This window comes from Schistocerca nitens, chromosome 9, assembly GCF_023898315.1.
Source record: "Schistocerca nitens isolate TAMUIC-IGC-003100 chromosome 9, iqSchNite1.1, whole genome shotgun sequence".
Taxonomy (NCBI): Eukaryota; Metazoa; Arthropoda; class Insecta; order Orthoptera; family Acrididae; genus Schistocerca; species Schistocerca nitens.
Window position 1 is genome coordinate 388,830,645 of NC_064622.1, and position 16,356 is coordinate 388,847,000.

At 41.7% G+C, this 16,356-nt stretch overlaps 1 protein-coding gene across 1 annotated transcript in view; it reads left to right on the forward strand.

Annotated features, from left to right (window-relative positions):
* Positions 1-15,986, forward strand: part of LOC126204253 (uncharacterized) — a 142,508-nt gene extending 126,522 nt beyond the window's left edge. The window contains exons 7-8 of the mRNA XM_049938644.1: positions 27-201; positions 15,695-15,986. Coding sequence (XP_049794601.1) covers positions 27-193 — 167 coding nt within the window. The 3' untranslated portion in view covers positions 194-201; positions 15,695-15,986. The remainder of the gene's footprint in view (positions 1-26; positions 202-15,694) is intronic.
* The last annotated feature ends 370 nt before the right edge of the window (positions 15,987-16,356 follow it).

Here is a 16,356-nt window from a genome sequence, read left to right on the forward strand (position 1 = left end):
TGCATATCTGCTATGTGTGCGTGCAGCGGAGCAGCGTTCGGCGCTCCGCCTGGGACAGTCGACGTCAGACGCAGTGGCGCTATCGCTGCAGCCGCCACCTGCGCCGGCCGCGCCGCCTGCAGCCCAGAGGCCGCCAGACGCAGAAACTGTCTCGCCGGAGCCTGCCGACGCCAAGGAAGCCGAGCCAAAGTGATGGACCTCGTAAGTCACCAGCGGCTCTCCTCTGCGGGCGGCTTGTCTCCATCAGCCAGTAGTTCAAGATCTGCGTTAAATGAAAACTCAATGACTCTCAAATGGAGAGGAAAACATTTTCGTCCTACTAAATGGGTGTTCAGACATAAAATACAGGGAGCAAGGGGTTGTCTATAACTTGTACAGAAAAAACGGTTACAGATTCGAAGGACACAAATGGTTGCCAGTGTCCAAAAAGTGACTGAAACAATGTTGCTGTACCTCCTTCAAGACGTTCAGTCTGTATAGGGAGCAAGCATCCAAGGGAACAAAGGAGAAATTTCGAAAACGCACTTGTAGCCAATGAGAAAGAAATGGAAGCATGTGTTTTTACCGACGAATTTGTAATGCTGTCAAGACTGGAAAATAGTTGGAAGATGAGAGGAACGGAATGGGTAGTTTCTTAAAAAGAGATTACAGGACAAACACAAAAAAAGTAAATTTAGGGAAAGGAAAACGAAGGTAGGGCCATAACATTGCTACACCACGAAGATGACGTGCTACAGACGCGAAATTAAACCGACAGGAAGAAGATGCTGTTATATGAAAATGATTAGCTTTTCAGAGCATTCACAAAAGGTTGGCGCCGATGGTGACACCTACAACGTGCTGACGTGAGGAAAGATTTCCAACCGATTTTTCATACTCAAACAGCAGTTGACCGGCGTTGCCTGGTGAAACGTTGTTGTGATGCCTCGTGTAAGGAAGAGAAATGCGTAACATCACATTTTCGACTTTGATGAAGGTCAGATTGCAGCCTATCGCGATTGCGGTTTATCGTACCGCGACATTGCTGCTCACGTTGGTCTAGATCCAATTACTGTTAGCAGAATATGGAATCGGTGGGTTCTGGAGGGTAATACGGCACGCCGTGCTAGATCCCAACGGCCTCGTATCACTAGCAGTCGAGATGACAGCCATCTTATCCGCATGGCTGTAACGGATCGTGCAGCCACGTCTCGATCCCTGAGTCAACAGATGGGGATGTTTGCAAGACAACAACCATCTGCACGAACAGTTCGACGACGTTTGCAGCAGCATGGACTATCAGCTCGGAGACCATGGCTGCGGTTACCCTTGACGCTGCATCACAGACAGGAGCGCCTGCAATGGTGTACTCTACGACGAACTTGGGGGCACCAATGCCAAAACGTAATTTTTTCGGATGAATCCAGGTTCTGTTTACAGCATCATGATGGTCCCATCCGTGTTTGGCGACGTTGCGGTGAGCGCACATTGGTAGTGTGTATTCGTCATCGCCATACTGGCGTATCACCCGGCGTGATGGTATGGGGTGCCATTGGTTATACGTCTAGGTCACCTCTTGTTCGCATTGACGGCACTTTGAACAGTGGACGTTACATTTCAGATGTGTTACGACCCGTGGCTCTACCCTTCATTCGATCCCTGCGAAACCCTACATTTCAGCGGGACAATGCACGACCGCATGTTGCAGGTCCGGTGCGGACCTTTCTCGCTTCAGAAAATGTTCGACTGCTACCCTGGCTAGCACATTCTCCAGATCTCTCACCAATTGAAAACGTCTGGTCAATGGTGGCCGACCAACTGACTCGTCACAATACGCCAGTCGCTACTCTTGATGAACTGTGGTATCGCATTGAAGCTACATGGGCAGCTGTACTTGTACACGCCATCCCAGCTCTGTTTGAGTCAATGCCCAGGCGTATCAAGGCCGTTATTACGGCCAGAGGTGGTTGTTCTGGGTACTGATTTTTCAGGTTCTATGCACCCAAATTGCTTGAAAATGTAACCACATGTCAGTTCTAGTATAATATATTTGTCCAATGAGTACCCGTTTATCATCTGCATTTCTTCTTGATGTAGCAATTTTAATGGCCAGTAGAATATATATATATATATATATATATATATATATATATATATATATATATATATCATCTCACAGTGGCATTTGCAACATATGTTCTCAATTATTTGCTGGATGCTTTCCAAACTACGTATCCTTCTACAGTATTTACCCTCTACACCTCCCTACATCTATACCTACAATCTACATAGATACTCTGCAAATCATATTTAAGTGCCTGGCAGAGGATTCATCGAACCACCTTCACAATAATTCTCTATTATTCCAATCCCGTATAGCGCGGAGACAACGAACACATTTCCCTTATTTTATTATGATGATCATTTCTCCCTATATAGGTAGGTGTCAACAAAATATTTTCCCATTCGGAGGGGAAAATTGGTGATTGAAATTTCGTGAGAAGATTCTGCCTTTGTTTTAATGATGTTCATTCCAAATTCTGCATCATTTCAGTGACTGTCTCTCCCTTATATCACGATTATACAAAAAGTGCTGCCCTTCTTTGAACTTTCTCGATGTACTCCGTCAATCATATATGGTAAGGATCCCACAACGCGCAGCAGTATTCTAAAAGAGGACGGAAAAGCTTAGTGTAGGCAGTCTCTCCTGTGGATCTGTTACATTTTCTAAGTGTCCTGCCAATAAAACTCAGCCTTCGCCTCAAAATTTTCTGTGTGTTCCTTCCAGTTCAAGTTGTTCGTAATTTTAATCCCTAAGTATTTGGTTGAATTTACGGGCTTTAGATTTGACTGATATATCGTGTAACCGAAGTTGCACAGATTCTTTTTAGCATGCATGTGTACGACTTCACAGTTTTCGTTATTTAGGGACAGTCGTCAAGTTTTGCAGCATACAGATATCTTTTCCCATATAATCTATTCCCTAATGTTTTAACAGATGTCCTATCGTTCTGTCCTTTCTTCTTGTCGGTATTTTCCGTATATTCCTTTCCTCACCGATTCTCCGGACAATCTCGTCATTCTTTTCCTTATCATTCCATCTAATTTTTGAAATTTTTCTGTAGCACCCCATCTCAAATGCTGCGATTCTCTTCTATTTCAGTTTTCTCATAGTTCATGTTTCACTAATACATAATGCTGCTCTCAAAACGTACATTCTCAGAAACTTCTTCCTCAAACTAAGGTCTGTCTTTGATACTAGTAGACTTCTCTTGGTCAGGAAGTTCCTTTTCTGTCTGTGCTAATCTGTTTTGTATGCCCTTCCTCCATCGTCCATTACTCATTAGACTGTTCATTCCACTTAACACATCCAGTAATTCTTCTCCATTTTCAACGAGGATAGCAATGTTGTCAGCGAAAATTGTCATAGATATCCTTTCACCTTCAGTTTAAATCCCACTCATGAATATTTCTTTTCTTTCTGTCATTGCTTCCTCGATGAAGACATATACCATATAATTGCATTGATGAAAAAAGAAATTTGTGGCACAACGCGTAGGCATATAGGGATAGGTCGACAAGAAAAATCCCAATGCATCAAGGAATAATTAATTTGGTAATGGAGGAAAGTATTTTTGGACAGGTTATAACTTACATACGGAGACCAAGGTTTGACTGCTATGAAGTGTATGTGGGTTGCAGTAGTTATGCAAAGATGAAGAAGCGTGCACAGTATCGACTAGCGGGGGGAGCTGCATCAAACCACTCTCCAGTCTTCAGAATGAAGACCACAACAACCATCATAAATTTCGTTTTCTTCAATTGCAACAAACTTTTGTAAAATGTTTCCCTTAAAGTACACAAGCTCTTTTTTTCGATTTTTCACTTTGGTGGGTTCGGGCAAAGATTCAGCCACGGTAAACTCTCTGTGTTAGAAAGCGACTTAAACAGTGGTTCCCTTTAATGCCGCCAGTAGCTTCCTCTGAGGGTGAATCAGCGGATTGAGGTCAGGCCATGCTTTGCTCCTTGGGATGAGTAATCATCCATTAAGGTAGATGTATCAAAGCAACTTGGTCAGCAGCATAGAATGGAGGAAGCATGAGAAATCAATTCCGTTGCAGATATTAAGGACATCCCAAGTACAAGGGGCGTTCAATAAGTAATGTAACACATTTTTTTCTGAAAGCCGGTTGGTTTTATTCAGGATAACAATACACTATATTATTGCCCGCTCTTTTGGCTACAAAACACTATTTTTCAACACAATCTGCATTCAGTGCGATGATCTTACGCCACCCTACTGGGGGGCCCATATGCTCTCATGGTACCACTTTTTTAAGGTGGCAGAATAAATGAATGTCAATTTTGCACCCTATTTAAGAGTTTTATACATCGTAACGGGAAGGTGAATATGACACGTAAATTACTTTGGCAGTAATGAGCAGATTTACCTATAAATATGTAATGCAAAAGGGATGACGCTCAATCGATGGTATAAACACACCACTCCCACATAATGCATGTCAATGAGCAGGACGTGAAACAAGCAGCGAGAGGAAACGTTTTGTGTGGAAGCAGGTGCAGGCAGAAGCAGAGGCCTCACCATGGGAGGCACCACAAAAAGCTCTTACAGGGCATCCCGCAGCAGGAGTCAGCGACCCGACAGGTGACGCATACTGGAGAGCAAGTCAAAAATGGCTCTGAGCACTATGCGACTTAACATCTGTGGTCATAAGTCCCCAGAACTTAGAACTACTTAAACCTAACTAACCTAAGGACATCACACACATCCATGCCCGAGGCAGGACTCGAACCTGCGACCGTAGCGGTCGCGCGGTTCCGGACTGAGCGCCTAGAACCGCTAGACCACCGCGGCCGGCGGAGAGCAAGTAACGGGCCATCTGAAGTAGGACTGAAAGAAGCTTTAGGTTAATTGTGTTTCGGAATTCCAAATGGATAGAAACAAAACCTGTGGCACAGTTGATCTCGTGAACAGCGAGTGGTACACATGTGATGTAAGCATGTAACTTTTAGGCGCCTGGAGTGGGCACAGAACGTCCAATTGGTGGAACAAAATTTAATGGTAGGGTCCTTGCGATTGGCAGAGAGAGTTTCCACAAAATAAGAGGAGCGCTCCTATTGGTCGAAAAAAGCCGTGACAAGGAGAGCGAAAGAACCCAGGTGGGGAGACAGTTAATTAATTGTTCTTGTGAGGATTGAGAGGGCATTTTAATATGCGTGCTGCTCCAGCCATGCGAGTGCATATCGCCATATTCCAAGACTAGGGATGAGTACATTTTTTTCTCGCATAAGGAGAAACATATATAGAGTTTCTGCTGGAAAAATCAGCAAAGGCTTAATTATTTATAGGAATTTCAGAGGGCGAGAGCAGCCATGCAGACAACAGCTCATCGCAGCGATGGTGTAAACATGTTGATTCACCAACTTGCGTCCATTGTGAACTCCAGCGACCTTGGGTAATCTTGTGCTCAAATTGTCACAAAACTAACCATCCTCTGTAGACTTGATTCTCATCCTAAATACTACCGAACCTTGAACCGGAATCGTATGATTTATTGTAGTACCGGCCAACATCTTGGCGTAGTCGCAAGAATAATTTTGTGCAGAAACTTCTAGTTAAAATTTATTATTGTTGTGTTTAGAATTATTTCACTTTCTGAGAACGAGATGTGTTCGTTTGACAACTGTCGTAACGTTGTCACATTGTGAACTGTGTAAACGCATGTACTCGTATTTCTGTGATAACATTGCAACATGAAACCAAAAACATTTACAGCTTGCACAGTAGTTGTTCTGTCCTCAAAACCTTACACACTTTATTGGTCGACGTTGGAGCGAACGTCTAGTTGCATCTATAACCTCCTCATCATTCACATATGGTGCCTCCTGCTGATTGCGCGCATCATTGGGCGGAACAGATAGAAGTCGAATGGTGCGAGATCCAGGCTGTAGGGTGGATGAGGAAGAGCAGTTCAATGAAGTTTTGTGAACTCCTCTCGGGTGTGCAAACTTGAGCAAGGTCTTAGGTTGTCATGGAGAAGGAGACGTTTGTTCGCATTTTTGTAGGGACGAAGACGCCGAAGTCGTTCATCGTTTTCCTGACGGTAGCACAGAACAATTTCGAATTGATCATTGCACCGTGAGACAGGACATCAGAATAACCTCTTCAGAGACCCAGAAAACCATCGCAATGACTTTGCCAGCTGAGGTTGCGACTTTAATCTTGGATTGTCGATTTTTATCGATTCAAAGCGATCAACCCGTGTTTATCCGTGTGTGAGGATGGTCGACAAAATATTGTGACGATCAGCCTTGTAACGCGTGAGCAATCCTCTCAGATGGTCGTGTCATGCGGAGAGGAACGCAGTGGGACCATGCCTTTGGGTACCCCATCTGGTAGAGGAGTAGTGTCAGCACTACCAACAGAGAGGTGCCGTTGAGCAACGAGGTGTTTGATCTGTCGATCATTTCGAATGGAAGTGTCCACAAGTTCCAGCGTTGCAGGAGTCACACCGGGGGCAGCCGGACGGCACGTGGGAGATCGGACATGTTTGCGCAACGTTGTTGTGATGATGAACGACGCCTCGCCCAGCTACTCGCCATGTTTCCGTAGACATTCTGCAAGCGTCTATGAATATTTAGATGCTCTGGTTTTTCACCAAAAGAAACACAGAGACAGCTTTCCCATTGGAACGCACCTGCTTTACAGACGTCATTTTCAAGATTACGTACGACGTCGCCACCCATCGGAACTTCATGAAACTGCAGGGGCCCGAGCGGGAATATTGTAGGATGTTCCACAGAAAATTCTGGATTTTTTAAACAGAAATTGGTCGAGAAAAAAATTGCATTACTTATTGAACGCTCCTCGTAGAACGCAACAACGAAAATTGAAGTTAATAAGGAATTAACCACTGATCACAGATCTCGAAACCCAAGACCTGTGCCGGCCGGGGTGGCCGAGCGGTTCTAGGCCCTACAGTCTGGAACCGCGCGACCGCTACGGTCGCAGGTTCGAATCCTGCCTCGGGCATGGATGTGTGTGCTGTCCTTAGGTTAGTTAGGTTTAAGTAGTTCTAAGTTCTAGGGGAGTGATGACCTTAGAAGTTAAGTCCCATAGTGCTCAGAGCCATTTGAACCATTTGAACCAAGACCCGTCAGGAGAGCTGAGAGGTCTTCTCAGGTCATCATCAAGTGAAATCCCCCTAAGATTGCTGAAAATTGGAACATGGAATATATGAACGCTACTGGATGAAGTGAAAGACCAGACGAGGGAGAAAGACACAGATATGTTATGTCTTTGTAAGACAATATTGAACGGAAATGAATATTTCTACAGTAATAAGTTTAGAATAATTTACAGTGGCGGTGAGAGAAGACGAAAGCATGGAGCGGCAATTGTAATGAGAGAAAAATGGCGACATATTGTTTTGAATACCACGTCAGCTACTGGTTAAAGATGGTAAAAATAAATAGCATACCTGCGCACTTGGTAATAATTCAGACGAATTCTCCAACATCGGCATATAACGGAAAAAGTGGAGACTATGTATGGAGATACTGAAGAGCTATTAAAAGAAGATGTTGCAGTAATGGGTGATTTTAACGCAGTAGTAGAATCCCATACAAGCAATAAAACAGTAGGAAATTTTGGCTTGGAAGAAATAAATGAAGCAAAATTTGGTAGATTTCTGTAATCAAAGTTGTATAGTTATTACAAACACGGTATTTAAAGTTCCGCTTGGAAGGTGCACATGGGAGGCCCCAGGGAAAAGACGATTTCATTTATATTATGTACTTATGAAGCAAAGGCACCGGAATCAGATCAAACCAGGGTTCACGTCCTGACATTGATAGTAGCCACACACTCTCATTATCCAAGTGCATTGTATAGTCCGCTCTGCTAACTGAGTGGTCAGCGTGACGGATTGCCGTCCTACAGACCCAGGTTCGATTCCCGGATGGGTTGGGGATTTTCTCCGCTCAGGGACTGGACGTTGTGTTGTCTTCATCATCATTTCATCCCCATCCGGCGCGCAGGTCACCAATGTGGCGTCGAATGTAATAAGACCTGCACCAAAGCGGCCGGACCTGCCCCGTAAGGGGCCTCCCAGCCAATGATGCCAAACACTCATTTTCATTTACAGTGCTATATAAAGTTTAAAAGAACCAAGAGGTTTGTCAAAAAGAAATGGAAAGTAGAAGAATTGAAAGATGAAGCAATAAAATATTCAAATGTGTGTGAACTAAGGGACCAAACTGCTGAGGTCATAGGTCCCTAGAGTTACACACTACTTAAACTAACTTACGCTAAGACCAACACACACACCCATGCCTGAGGGAGGCAGTCCGTGGCATGGCACCTCTACCCGCGCGGCCACTCCGCACGGCAAGAAGAAATAAAGATGGTTTTTGTAGAAAGAACCAATAAAATAGCTGCTGGAACTGACAGAATAATATCAAGATGGGAATAACTGTAGCAACAAATGAGTTTTTAGCAAAAAGGAAACTGAACCTAGAAATCTTAAGATGACAGAAGACATACAAAACCTGATTCATGAAAGAAATAAACTCAGGAAGGAAAACAATGTTGATGATTACGGAAGGATTGAAAATCACATCACAAACAAATGCAGGGAAGAAAAACAGAAATGGACCAAAAGAAACGCTGAAGAGATAGAAGAAGACCAGAAAAAGGGAAAACAGGATAACGTTTATTAGAAAATGGAACTGTTCAAACCTGGAACTAAATCCGTAGTGGTGAAAAATCAGAGGGAGTAGTATTAATAAAGAATTAAGAGATGTGGCTGTTGGAAAGAATACATGGAAGTAGTGTGCGACGGTAAAGATATCAACAATAGGAGTAATCTAACTGAAGACATAAACGCGTGTTAAATAGAAATGTGTGGCCTTCCTTGCATGAGATATGAATTTGAACATGTCCTTTGACACCATAAAGGAGGAGAAGTAACTGGTGTTGTCGACATTCCTGCAGAATTAATGAAAAATTTAGGTAACAACACGAAAGACCAATTATTCAGAGTAATGACTGACTGCTACGAAAGAGCAATCATGACAGAAGAGTTCACATAATGCAGAACAAGTACCACGCCCAAAATAGGAGAGGCCATTGAAAGAACCAATAACTATACACTACTGTCAACGTTATCACATGCTTCCAAAATATTAATACAGTTAACAATAAGATAAAAGGAAAAGTAGTCAGTTGTCAGTGTACTGGAGAAGAGCAATTGAGATTGAGAGAAGGCAGCGCAAAAGAGAGACAATTTCGGTCTTGGGCGTGCTATTGGAGAGAAGGGCGGATATGAACATAAGAACTTATGTCACCTTCATTGGCTGTGTGAACTGGGAGTTGCTGTTCAGAATTATGAAAAGAAATGAGATGAAGGATAGAAGAATGATTAATGAACTGTATCAGAACCAAAGCTCAAAGAGGAAGAGGCGATACTTAGAAAAGGAGTTAGACAAGGATGTCCCCTATCGCCATATTTATTTAATGTGTTCATTGAGGAAGCTAATCAGATCATGAAGGAGAAGACAAAAGGAATAAAAGGAATGAAAGGAAATATTGTATTATATTTACTGATGGCATCCTGATAGTTGCAGATTTCGAAAAAGAAATGAATAGAATGTTGGAAGTCATATCAGACACTCTCAGACTATCGAAATTAAAATTGAACATACGGAAAACAACCGTAGCGGCTGTAAGGAAAAAAAAATATGGGAGAAACTAAAACCAATGTAAAAATAGTTGGTGACAGAATTGGTCAGGTGAAACAGTTTTGTTATTTCGTTAGTACAGTCACAGAGGACAACTGATCTTTAATAGAAGTGAAGAAGAGGATCCCATTGGCAAAACAGTCGTTTATTACTAAGAAAAACATTTAAACCAGAAAATTAATGAATAATGATGTGAGAAAATCTTCTGCAAAATCATCTCCTTGCATAGTTCTATGCAAGTGAAGGTTGGACTATGATTGAATTGGAGAGAAATCTACTTGCAGTTGACTTGTAGATATAGCGGGAAATGACAAGAACGAGCAGGACGGAAAGAAAAACCAACCTGGAAGTCTAGAGGGAAGTCAGCGAAAAGAGACGATTAATGAAGGAAATGCAAAATAGAAAAATAAAGTTTATTGCGCATGTCACCAGACACAACACCTCCATTATTAATATTCTTGAACAGAAAGTGCTAGAAAAGAAAGTGACGTATATGGATTCCGTCGAGAAGAAGATAGATTGTGACAATTAGATGAAACTGCAAACAACGATTAATGACAGGAGAGTTTAGGTGCAACGACACGACAGCGGCCTTTAGAATATGTATGTATCGTACGTGAGTGAGAAGATTAACTCATATCAGAGTATTAAAACTGAAATGGTGATCTATAATGAATGGCCAAAGTTAATAGGAAGACTACTGCTGATCGTAGGTCTGACGAGACTAAACATTCAAAGGTTATCAGTCTCCTATTCACCCTCCTACCCCAATCTGTGTTCTGTCTGCAATTGAAGACGTGTGTTCACGTCGATACGACTTGTGAAGGGAGGCAAATTTCTTTTAAATTCCTTGTGAAGAGACACGATAGTTAACAGTGGTTATTATTTCATTTTGACACATAGCGGACAAATAATGCATCAGCAAAACTTGTCCGGAACGGCTTGCGTTTTCTCAAACATTTTTACAGTGGTAAATAGACTGATTTGTCTGTTACTTGTTCTCAGATTATAAGTGTTGTATTTATACGTCTTAAAAGAAATCAAAGAACAAAAAGCACACTTGACATGGGGACTGAAACTAGTGAATACTTTTGCTGGAAAAGGCAAACATGATTTACAACTGGTAAGCTTCTGATGCTTCAGCAATCAAGTAGACTTCTGCCAAAGTGGTGTCTGATTTGCAAATTCATGTGGTCTGGAGATTGTCTGTTGTCTGGAAGACCAGCTAACCCGTGAGAGCGACTGCTCCTCCAGGGTGTTTTTCTAAATCTGTCCCTCCATCACACACCATTAGCGGTTCAATGAATATAGGCATAAATAGAGTCAAAAGAATTTGAGGAGAGTTGGATCCAATGTCAACTCTATTTTACCTATCACATTATTATTTACAGATTTGTCCATCCCTTGATTTACAGCATTTAAGTTGTCTCTTATCAATTATTCTTGTAATATGTTTATTTTCCATTCTTGTATTATGTGGACTTTATTTTAACTCAGAGAGTTACAAAGTATTTGTAATTGTTTTTGAGCTTGGGTGTTAAACTGTTTCCTCCTCTAAGAAACCTGATCTTAGTCTTCTATGGTACTTTTTTCTAATAAAAACCGTGACACTGTAGAGATAGCAGGCCCTCATGCTATATCTGCTGAGAGTTAGTTTTTAGGATTGCTCTAATAAAAGAAGGTAGAAAGGTTAGGGTTTAAGGTCCCATCTTTAGAGACGTGTCATACATAAGCTTCGATTGTTTCTCGGATTGTTTCAAGGTTGGAGACGGAAATGGGCCATGCCCTTTCTAAAGAACCGTACCAGCGTTTTCCTGAAACGAGTTATGGAAATCACGGAAAACCCTAAATCTGGATGGCCAGAAGCTGTTTTGAACCGTCGTCTTCCCGAAAGCGAGTCCATTGTGCTAACCACAGCGCTAGCCCGTTAGGGAAGATTTCTCGAGAAGAGGAAAGATTATTATTCACGTATTGAAGTTTTTTCCAAAAGAACTGAAATTACAATAGACTATAGGTTTTCTTAACTGACAGCCTCTGCTGGCGAAACGCAGATATTCTGTTTCGAATATACCATGCTAGACAAGAATACACAATGCAACACAAGAATACACCATGGAGCAGAAGTATCCCACGTGATGTTGTTCCCCCTATCATAGCAGTATTGGTAGGCTATTGTTATTTGAGATTATGTATGGTATCCGTCGACTTTTCTTTCTTCGTTTATCTATCCTGCGTATCACCGAATTTTGACTGCTTTTATCTGCAGTTGGTCCTCTACCTATTCTAGTCGGAAAAGTCCATTGAGAAATTAAAAAATAATGCTGAAATAATGTCATTAATTTGTTACTTTCTAGTGAGAAAGTCGTTTCCAATGAAAATCTTCTTCTTAGTTTTCTTCGTGGGTATTTCAAAATCCTGGGTTTTGGATATTTAGTTCATTTTGAAATCACCTTCTTTTCAAAGTAGTGCCGATTCTGTCTCATACATAATCTCCATAATAATGGCAGTTAAGAAGATTGTATCTATACATCTCTGTACAGAACGTGCTATCCATTAAATTACAGAAATCTTGTACCAATTTTGGATTCCTCCTGCAATTTTGTCCAGTTTTAGATTACATGCTTTACACACATTGTCGGTTGTGCGAGGGCTGTTTTCGGTGTCCGATCGGACACGTAATGGAAACCATGGTGTAAATGAAAAGTGTTTTAATGTAAAGAAATCTTCAGATATGAAGTTTTACTGTCTTGATCGCATGTAGTTACACGGTATTACTAGTTTCGGCAGGCCTAAGCTGCAACCTTCAGATCTTCAGGTTACAGCTTATGAAATCAAGCTGCACGCAGAGAATCTGAGGATGGCACTTTAGCGCAGCCGAAACTAGTAAGAGTGTAGCTCTATGCTATCAAGGCAGGAACAAACTTTATATCTGAAGCCTTCTTTAGACAGAATTCGTGATCGCTCTCCAGCAGACAATGCCAAGCGTTTATAGAAATATTTTATTTGCAGCATTTAGCTACATTTTCCATCTACTTCTCTATACAGTTGCTGCTCCGACTTAGACATCAGTCGTAGCGCTGTACCAAATTTCTAACATCCTCCTCATAGATGGTAGCCACCTGTGTTCTCCTCCAATTCACTACGCTGGTCTGCAGTTCGATGCTTATGCAACAATGCTGCCATCGTAGCAAGCAGTTAAAGAGAGCAAAGAGCTAAGTCCGCGCTGTATAGTGAGTGATTAGACATTTTCCACAAAAAACGCTGCAGGAGCATCTTTGTTGCAGCTGCAGTATGCAGCAGACCATTCTCAAGGAGAAGGACAATGCCTGATGAGAACATTCCTCTTCGCTTGTTCTGCATTGCCCTTCGTAGACGAAATTCTCGTATCGCCTGGTCCACTCGTTGAGCGAGACCATCGGTTAACACTCGCCACCTTCCCTGACCGCCTGCATCACGAATGTCTGTACGTCCTGTTTCAAAGTCCCTGCACTGTTGCTGAACTTTGCTGTCACGCAATAGAGTCACGTTAGGTGGGCTGCATGAAATCAGGCGGAACCCCTCAGCGTGATGAAATCGAATGACTGCATACACTTTACACATGGTAGGAGGCACTATTCTTCTACGGATCTTTATGTGCTCACTCAGTATCAGAACTGAAAAGTGCCACGAGATACGATCGACAGGCCTACTAGTGATACTCCACGACACATCTGCGGAAAGCTCCGTCGAATTTTCAGTGTGGTTTTAATTTAGCGACTGATCAGACCTTGGATAAAAAAAAAGTAGTCCCCCTACTTTGTAATGTCAGAGCTAGCACAAAAGCTACAAAGCTACAATGTAGAAGATGCTTATTAACTTTTTTCTTTTTGAGTCATCACTCTTCTGTCTGGTTTGATGTGGGCCGCCACGAATTTCTCTTCTGTGACGACTTCATCATATCAGATTAGCCCTTGCAACTTAAGTCCTCAATTATCTGCTTTATGTATTCCAATCTCTGATTTTGTCTACAGCTTTTACCCGCTACAGCTCCGTCTAATGCCACGGACTTTGTTTTATGACGTCTTAACAGATGTCTTACCATCCTGTCACTTCTTCTTATCAGTGTTTTTCGTATATTCCTTTCCCCGCAGATTCTCTGGAGAATCCTTACTTTATCAGTCCACCTAGTTTTCAAAATTCTCCTAAGGCACTCAACTCGAGTGCTTCGATTCTCTTTTCCAGTTTTCCACACAATCCATGTTTCATTACCATACAATTCGGTGCTCCAAACATAGATTCTCAGAAATTTCTTCCTCAAATTAAGGCCTAATTTTGATATTAGCATACTTCTCTCGGTCAGGAAGGTACTTTTTGCCGGTGATAGTCTGCTTTTTATCTCCTCCTTGCTCCGTCCGTCATGGTTTTTTTTGCGGCCTAGGTAGCACAGTTCCTTAGCTTTATCTGCTTCGTGATCATCAATTGTAATGTTAAGTTTCTCTCTGTTCTCATTTCTGATAATTCTCACTACTTTCGTCTTATTTCGATTTACTCTCAGCCTATATCCTGTACTTATTACACTGTTCATTCCATTCAACAGATCATGTAATTCTTCTTTATTTACACTGACGATACTGATGTCATCGTCGAATCTTATCATCGAAATCCTTTCACCATGAATATTAATTCCACTCTCGAACATTCCTTTTATCATTGCTTCTTCGATGTGTAGGTGGGGCAATAGCGGTTAAAGACTACATCCCAGTCTTACACCCTTTTTAATCCGAGCACTTCGTTCTTGATCTTCCACTCGTATTTTTCACTATCTTGTACATATTGTATATTACCCGTTTCTCCCTATAGGTTACCCCCTTTTTCCTCAGAGTTGCCAACATCTTGCATCATATGACGTAGTTGAACGCTTCCTCCACGCCAACAAATCTTGTCTTGATTTTTCTTCAGTCACGCTTCCATTATCAACAGCAACGTCAGAACTGCCTCTCTGGTGCCTTTACTTTCCCAAAGTCAAACTAATCGTTATCTGACATGTCCTTAATTTTCTTTATTTTGTATATTATTCTTGTCAGCAACTTGTATACATGAGCTGTAAGGCTGAATGTGCAATAATTCTCGCACTTGTCGGGTCTCGCAATCTTCGGAATTGTGTGGATGATATTCTTCCGAAAGCCAGATAGTATATCACCGGACTCTTATATTCCACACACCGTCTTGGATAGTCGTTTTGTTACCACTTCCCCAAAGATTTTAGAAATTGCGATGGAATGTTTCTATTCCTCCTGCCTTATTTGATTTAAAGCCTTCCAAAGCTCTTTCAAATTCTAATTCTAATGCTGGTTTCCCTATCACTTCTACACTGACTCCTGTTTTTTGTTCTATCACATAATCAGATAAGTCATCACCGTCATCTGCCTTCAGTGTACTCTTTCCACCTATCTGCTCTCTGCTCTGCATGTAGCAGTATAATTCCCCTTGAACTCTCAGTGCTACCACCCTTGCTTTTACTATGGCCAAAGGTTGTTTCAAGTTTTCTATACGCTGAGTCAGTCCTTCCGACAGTCATTTCTTTTTCGATTTCTTCAGACTTTCCATTCAGCCATCTCACGTAATATTCCCTACACTTCCTATTTATTTCATTTATGAGTGATTTTTCCTGAACAGTTTTGTACATTCTTCTTTCATCGATCAACTGAAACATTTGTTGTGTTACCTAAGGATTCTTCGTAGTTATCTTCTTTATGCCCATGTTTTTCTTTCCAGCTACTGTGGTTGCCATCTTTAGAAATGTGTCTGGTATATAAATATGCTAATGTTGGTGTGAATAATCGAAACAGTGTACTTAACAGAGCACGTAGTAATTATTTGCTTCTTTTAATACTAACAGTAGAAATCCGCAGATTCTGTTCATAATTGTGCTGTGTGATATGCAAGTAAGTGAAAATGTAATTTTTGTTCTCAGGAACTCTGCAGGAGATTCATTGCACCTTTACAATTCCGTATCTGCCCTTGGCTCAGTTTAATTTACCGGAGACAGCAGCTGCGCCACAAACGCCTGCGGGTGGCATCCTCAGACTCCCAGGCAGGCAGGCGCCCTGCACCGCCAGAGGGTCCTCGCATTACGGACACCTGGCTGGTCATCAACGGCGCTACGGACACAATTGCGAAAAATATGCTGTCGCTTTCACTGTACATATCGACTAATTTTTGTAAACGAAATTCATACACTTTGTAAATAAAGTGTCTAGGCATTAGTTTGTTTTATGACTGGAAATGAAACTTCCATTTTTGCTGGCGCGCCATATTACCATACAAATTAATGAAAGGAAGTGATAATGTGACACTAAGGAAACGTATAACTCTTATTTATTTAATCGTATGGTGATTTTATACAATATACAGTTGATATAAGGCAAATGATTTTATACAATATACATATGACATTAGACAAGGTTAAACCTTAAAGTCCTTGTTTTTCAAACAGTTAATTAAGCTGGGTGTGAGAGTGAACAAGTCATCCGGAATTCCAGGGGATTAATGATGTCGACAGCGTTGGACTAAATGTTCAATTGAAACACTCCGCTGCAGAGTGAAAATCTCATTCTGTAAATGTTCAATTGTCTG